Consider the following 7655-nt stretch of genomic DNA (forward strand, 5'->3'; position numbering starts at 1 on the left):
GAGTCACGTGGACCCTGGGGAAGATGCTGGTGGAAGAGTGGGCCCCTCTGATCAGCCAGAATTGGCCCTAAGGCTCCTGTGACAGCTAGTTTATCATACGAGGCTGATTGGAAGGAGCAGTCGTACAGCGTGTACATGTGTTCGCTAAAATAAAAATTAGCCTCTGTGCTGTCCCAGCATCCTGTTTTCTGTTTGTCCTCCCTTTATAAGGAGTAGAATTGGACTTAATTCTACCAGAAACCTGCATATTCACACCACAGTTTTTCTCCCAAAGTCTGGCCATCTAAAAGATATTTGCAAAAATCATAATGACTGGTTAGCTCCCTAAACATAGGGACCTCAACAGATGGATGCTAACTTGCATTTATGTTCAGAATTAGATGAGGAAATTGGGGTCCTACTTCCATCCTTGCTGCCATTTGGAAATGGCACTATCATACTCACTGCCTCTAATTCAAATTATCTTCCTATTGCACATCTCATTATTCCTGGGGAAAGCTGGAGTGTCTCTCTTCACGTGCCAGCTCTTGCTCACAGAGCTTGGCTTTATGATGCCATAATCACTGCATTGTCAATAGGAAATCACTGGAAATTACAGTCGACTAATCCATGTAAGGCATATGAAACCTATAATGAAAATTATTTAGTATTACTAGCTTCACAAAAATTAATTTTATAATAATTAAGGAGAACTGTATAAAGTGACTTCAATCTCATTTTAATAAGTGATTTGGTAAATTTTCCTGATTATAAAAACTTGGAGAAATTCAATACTTTATTATAGAAGGGAAAATGGAAATGTAATTTAAATAAGTTTTTAAATCTTTCTAGACCAGGCTCAGAACACTTTCAGGAAGATGGTCAATGGTGAAATGTATGTAATTATTAGACAAGATGAAGGGATGAAAGAGCTAGATGAAACCTTTCCAATTGTTTATAAAAAGAAGAAAAAATACTTGCTAGCTCTCTCCCAAATGATTTGAGAGAGAACTAGCAATTACTTTTCAAATCAATATATTTATTGATTTGAAAGAGGGAGGGAAGGGAAAGAAACATCAATGATTGAGAACCATCTACTGGTTGCCTTCTGTATGCCCCCGGTTGGGGGCAACCTCGGGCATGTGCCCTGACTGGGAATCAATCCGTGACCTCAGTGCATGGACGACACTCAACCAACTGAGCCACACTGGCAGGGCACTAGCCACATGTTTTTTTTATATAAAGACAACTGAATTGAAAATACAGTTTTATACCTTTTAGTCAAATACACTGAAATCTAACTGATGTCATTAGAATAACAAGAATTCACTTTTACATGTTGCAAATTTAGAAATTGAGATAATTTAGACAGGGGTGAGGATGAAGCTTACTTTTACTTTATTTAGGTTAAAGTTTCCTACGAAAGTGAACAAGCTTGCTAGGATGTGTTATCTATGAGAAGGAATAAGTCATTTTCAAGCTCATTCCTCCCCATCTCCTCTCAACAGTTGCTGAGCGCTCACTCTGTGGGTGTATTAGTTTCCTGCGGCAGCTCTTTAGAAAATTACTACAAACTCGGTGGCTTAAAACAACACAACACAGATTTCTCTTACAGTTTTGTTGGTTAGAAGCCAGACATTGTCTCACTGGGCTAATATCAAAGTGTCCATAGGGCTGCATTTTTTTCCTGGAAGCTCTGAAAGAGAATCTGAGACTGACTTTTTTTGCTTTTTTCCATTTCTAGAGGCCATCCATCTGCATTCCTTAACTCATGGCTTCTTTCCTTCATCTTCAAAACCAGCAACATTCTATCTCTCTGACCATTCTTTTGTAGTCATGTCTTCCTCTGACCACAGCTGGAAAAGGTTCTCAGATATTGAGGACCCATGTGATGCTACATTGAACCCACCCGGATAATCCAGGACAATCTCCCCACCTCAAGGCCCTTAACGCTAATCACATCTATTATATCCTTTTTAAAATTTTATGTTTATTTTTAGAGAGAGAGAGAGGAAGGGAGGGAGAGAGAGAGAGAGAGAGAGAGATAAACATTGATCAGTTGTTCCCCTTATCTATGCATTCATTGTACATGTCCTGACCAGAATCAACCCACAACCTTGGCATATTGGGACGATGCTCCAGTCAACTGAGCCGCCCACCCAGGGCTGCTATGTCCTGTTTTGCCATGTGTGATAATATATTCACAGGTTCCCGGGATGAGACCTGGATATCTTTGGGTCATCTGCATACCACAGTGGGAGGTAGTGTTCATGTCACAGGACTATGAACCAGCATTAGAAGATACCATGTAGATATATTAATTTAAAACACATTTGGTGTATAATACATGAGTATGATAAATTCATATTTATTACTGAAGGGAATAATGTTTATGTACATAATACTACCTTATAATCTGTTCTCTTCACTTAAGTCTTATATGCACTGTTATGTGAACTAAACATGCTATTCTACTCCTTACGCAAGGGAGAAGGACAAACAAAGGACAGGACACTTGGACAGCCAGAGCCTCCCTTTAGTCGGTGCATGGATATGCTGCACGGTCGCGCCTTCTGATCAGCCTCATAACGAACTGGTCAAGGGAGCTTTGAGACCCATACGGAAGGAAGGAAATATTTGTCTTTTATCAAGCTGCACGCCTGATGTTAGAGATTCATGTGTTGACAGTTTCTTATGGTGTAGATAATGCTTCACTGAACAGTCTATTTGTGTAGCTGTTTTATTGTTTTTATTGAATAAATCCCTTGGAAAAAATCATTTGAGAGAAATTATGGACTCAGAAGATATGTTGTCTAATTACTGGTTGCCTACCCATTCCCCTTTTCTTATTTATAGGACCATAATTTTGTTTAGGTATTAAGTTTGGTCAAAGACCACAGGTTAAGCCCCAGGGAATAAATTTGTCTGAGAAGCCAAACCTGGCTTTTTCTACCTCCTTTGCCAATAATTGATTTAAGAATTACCTGTGATTCAACCTAGTCCAATAAGACCAAGTTGAAGTTTTTATAGCTGATTGATCAGAGCTGGGATTTAGGCTGCTGCATCTGTGATGTGCTAACCCACCATCTGGGTGTCTGTTATTACTAAATTCACATGCGTGGAGGAGCTGAAGTAGGATGAGATTGGAATAAGAGCGAAAAAAGGCAGTGGAGAGGGTGAAGCAAAGGAGGATTGAAAGATGTCGCTGACATGTGGGGCCAGGGCGACCATGTAAGAATGAGGGTTTGTGGTTCGGGTGTTTCAGATGCTCAGGGATATTGACTTCAATTTGGGACGTGCGACCTGAGGACAGACCATCCCAGGAAGTGTGGGCCTCCAGGGGTCAGTGGTTTCAATAGAAATGTGCTGTGAGCAACACATATAGACCCCGTATATCATTTTAAATTTTCTAGTAGCTATATAATAGAATATAATAAAAAAGTAAAAAAACCAAACCAAAAAAAACCTGAACTTAATTTTAATACTATATTTTATTTAACACAATATATAAAAATATTATCATTTTATTATATAATCATCACATATTCCAACATCTCAATTTGTTCTGGGCACATTGCAAGCACTTTAAATAGCCGGGCACCTAGAAAGATGAATTGAGAAACCAGTTGTGATGTCAGCTCCTTCCTTTGCTTGTGAACGTGAACCTGTGTTTGGGTTGCTCTTGCCCAGTATATTCCCAGGAGCAGGACAGCTGGGAGGCAGCAGATGAAATAGTGCCCTGTTGGTTTCCAAGGTGGTGGCTCCAGCTCACACTCTCACTAGTAACGTGTAAAAGGGTCCTTGCTGTTCCGCATTCTCACCGACATTTGGAAAAGTCACATTTCTTCATTTTTGCCAAACTATTGTTAGGATTCAGAAAATATTATTATTATTATTATTATTATTATTATTATTATTATTTCCTTCTTTCTTGCTTCTTTTTTTCTTCAGTGATTTTTTAAGTTATAACCACTGGAGTTTAAGATTAAATATGTTTTGATTATGTAGCAGTGTTGGGTCTCATCTGGGTATCAGCATGCTGTGTTTTCTGCAACAAGACAGATAACTTTAGCTAATTTTGAGATGTGTTCTTTTGAATCTTCCCAAATCCCAAGGATCAAGAGCCTGAGAACATACACTTTTTAAAAAGCTGCATCCTGTCAAATAGCCAAAAATGTGGGAACATCCACAGGAATGTCTTGTATGATTCAAGGCTGTGTTCTGTGAGCACAAACGCTGCTTGAATTCATTTCACTGCAACCACCAATGTACTGTAAAATGACTATGTGCAAAGTGCTATTTAAAGGAAATGCAGATGACCTTATTAATCTTTGGAACAATTATTTGTCCCTCTTTCTTAGATAATGATGTTGAAAATGATCTTCAATCAGACATCAGTTGAACACTGCAAGACTCACCCAGAAAAGCAGAAGGAATGCAACTTCTTCTTAATAGCTGTGCGCCTGGCTTCACTGAACCAGATCTTGGATCCCTGGGTCTATCTGCTGCTAAGAAAGATCCTTCTTCGGAAGTTTTGCCAGGTAGCAAATGCTGTCTCCTGCTGCTCTAATGATGGACAGAAAGGGCAGCCTATCTCATTATCCAATGAAGTAATACAGACAGGAGCATGAATGAGAACACTTAGTCAACATGCATGTTCACAGCTTTCGGCAACAAATAGCCTTAAAACTTACTGTGAATTTAGGCATCTCTGGCATGCCACTGTTTATGCATTGAAGTAGAATTTTTGATATAAGGACAAATGGTCTCAGCATAGATAATCCCCTGTGTGCCAGAAATATTGAAACACAAACAAGGGAAATATATTAATAACAATCTAATGTTTTTGGGTCTCTGCCATTTGTAGCTGAATATGTGATTCTTTATAAGTCATCTTAGTCTGTGGTGGGGGTGGGGTGGGGAAAGTTAATATTCCCATATACTGAGCACATGGGGGATTTAATGCATTGATCATCAAAGGCAACCATTTGTTTTTGTTCAAAATCCTTGATCTTCTGTGTTCTCTTTTACTCTCTCTCTTTTTCTGTGTCACTCTTTTGCCCCCTTACTTAAAAAAAAATAGTTGAATTAAGATTTTAAAATGTATCCATAAGCCCTGGCTGGTTTTGCTCAGTGGTTGGAGCATCCACCCTTGGACCAAGGGGTCAAGGGTTTGATTCTCGTCAAGGGTACTACTTGAGTTGCAGGATCCCCACCCCAGGGCAGGAGACAACCCAACCATGGGTCTCTTACACATTGATGTTTCTCTTTCTATCTCTCTCTCTCTCTCTATCTCTCTCTCTCTCTCCACCTCCCTCTCTCTCTCTCCCCCTCTCCCTCTCTCTCCCTTCCATTCCCTCTAAAATAAATGGAAAATTGCCTAGCCCGTGTGGCTCAGTGGTTGAGCATCGACCCTATTTAAGGACTGATTTGAGCGCTAAATATAGGTACTCTGGTTCATTATGTTCTCTGATTAGTTTCACTAAAAGTATTCTCCAGTCTTTTGGATACTTAAACACTAACTCAGATTCTAAAACCAATAAAATGTTGAGGGTTCCATAAAGAGTTTCCATAGTTTGACCTATTTATTGGACAAGAACACAATAATATTGACGCCCTCACAGCAATTTCTTAGCCCTCTCCTCAGAGTAGCATATCTAAATATTTATTATGAAATGTTTTTCTTACCGTCTACATCTATATTAATCTTAATAGCTAGGCTTTATATCTTTTTGGCATAAGTAGATTACTACATTAAGTTTTGAGAATTGCACTTTAAAAAAATTTCCCAACAAACACAACAGCTTTTTAAGTTAGGCCTACACAAAATGTGCTTTGTATTCTTGGGAGCATTCATTTTGTAAACAAATTAACGTTTTCTTGTGAAGATTGTAATTTTCAGGTTACATTATTGCTTTCATGGTTAAAAAACAAACACCTTACGATGTATTTATATTTCTTCCTAGTAACTACATTTTCCTTCGAGTTTAGTAGGCAATTGGAGAAGAATTAACTTTAACAGGTACTGTGTTTCTATTCGATTACTCTGTTCACCAGCCCAGTTCAATGAGGAATCATCAGTTTACATGCCCATGCCACACTGAGTGAAAAGACAAGATCTGCTCTGCTCGGGGGTGCTTATGTTAATTCATGATAGTCCCAGGAGTCTAGGTTTTGGGGAAAATGGTGTTAAGTAACCTATCCTCAAACCCATGGTCAAATCTCTCTATGCCATAAATCAGATTATCTCTCAGGTCACCTCATGGGGGACAAGACAAAACTACCTACTTTAGAAAAAGAAAGTGCACTTAGGAGGGCCTTGTAATAAAAAGGCTTTGCCTCTTGAGTGGCCCTCTAACCCTAGGTTACAATCAGATAGATGCACGTGCACTGTGGATTCGAGTGGCGTGAGCACGATTGGGTTACTTTTTCCCAACACCTAGTACAGCACTTGGAATATAGAAAGTGTTCAATATTTATTCAGTGGATGAATGAATAAATGCCTGCCAAACCCGAGTGCCATCCACAAGGCACCGCCATACGGTTGAAGTGCTTTATGCCACTACAGTTCATCAAGCTGATAAAGTGGATGATCCCTGCTTATTTAATTACAGAAATATGAATTTATCTTCCACGTGTAGTGTCCTATTGCTGCACAGCAAAGTGCTTTATTTGTATTAATAATTTAAGGGACTGATAAATCCAAATGGTAATGGAGATTACTGTCAAAGAAAAAAAATCCCTTCTTACCCAACCATAGAAATACATAAAGATAACAGAGCATGAAACTTATTCCCACAAAATAAATTCCTGGTAGCAGTGGACAAATGGCAAGTGGAAAAGGAAGAAATCATGTCAATGGCATAGAAGTTTTGTTACCTTGGCAGCCATTTGTTTGCCCAGGAAAACCTGACACGACATAAAAGTCACAATTAATTTTAGCCGTCGGGTGTGAGTTGCGGTTAGGGTTCAGAGAATTTGAGCAGAGGCCCTGGATGTGGTTAGGAAGTGGACATCTATAGGCACCACACAAGAGGATGTCTGTTCCTGAGTTTAAGTTCATTGGCCTTAAAATTCACTCTCATATATGTACTTAGTTTAGGCATATATCTGAGCAGGGGAAAAATACATGCATGAATACATGCACAATTTCTAAACTTCACAATATTGGTAAAAATAAATACATAAATAAATATCTAGGAAACTACATGGAAAGAAATGAGTGAGTAGAATGTGGAAGTATAGGTGAAATCAGCCTTCATAGATTTTACAAATGAGTCCTGATTTTCTAAACCACGAAATTATAGAAGGAAATGATGACATACTATACAATAAGAACAGTTTGCTCATCAAAGTACATAGGTTTGGTGGATTTCTTAAAAATATTTTAAGTTGAAAAAAAGTGTTACCTCAAAACTTACCAGATTTACCTATTGCTATATCCAAGATATTTCAAGTAAACATAAGTGCTTAATCATGCCAGATGTAAATGACTATTTAAAAAGTGCACATATATTTCTATTTAACACTTTCTGGTTATACAAAAGATCTTGGGGTCATGCTACAGAAAAAAGAATTGCAGAAGCTCTTGTAAAACTGAACTATAAAAGACCCTGTGACCATGCTGAAGGGAAGGAGGCAGGGGAGGAAGGGAGGGAGGGAGGGAGAGAGGGAGG

General features: G+C 38.7%; 1 protein-coding gene across 2 annotated transcripts in view; it reads left to right on the plus strand.

Annotated features, from left to right (window-relative positions):
• The window catches only part of PTGER3 (prostaglandin E receptor 3), a 109791-nt gene that overhangs the window by 23364 nt on the left and 78772 nt on the right, over positions 1–7655 (plus strand). For both annotated transcript variants that reach the window (XM_006775918.2, XM_006775920.2), the window contains exon 2: positions 4341–4520. In XM_006775918.2, coding sequence (XP_006775981.1) covers positions 4341–4520 — 180 coding nt within the window. The remainder of the gene's footprint in view (positions 1–4340; positions 4521–7655) is intronic.

This window comes from Myotis davidii, unplaced genomic scaffold (assembly GCF_000327345.1).
Source record: "Myotis davidii unplaced genomic scaffold, ASM32734v1 scaffold128, whole genome shotgun sequence".
In the NCBI taxonomy this organism is placed as follows: domain Eukaryota; kingdom Metazoa; phylum Chordata; class Mammalia; order Chiroptera; family Vespertilionidae; genus Myotis; species Myotis davidii.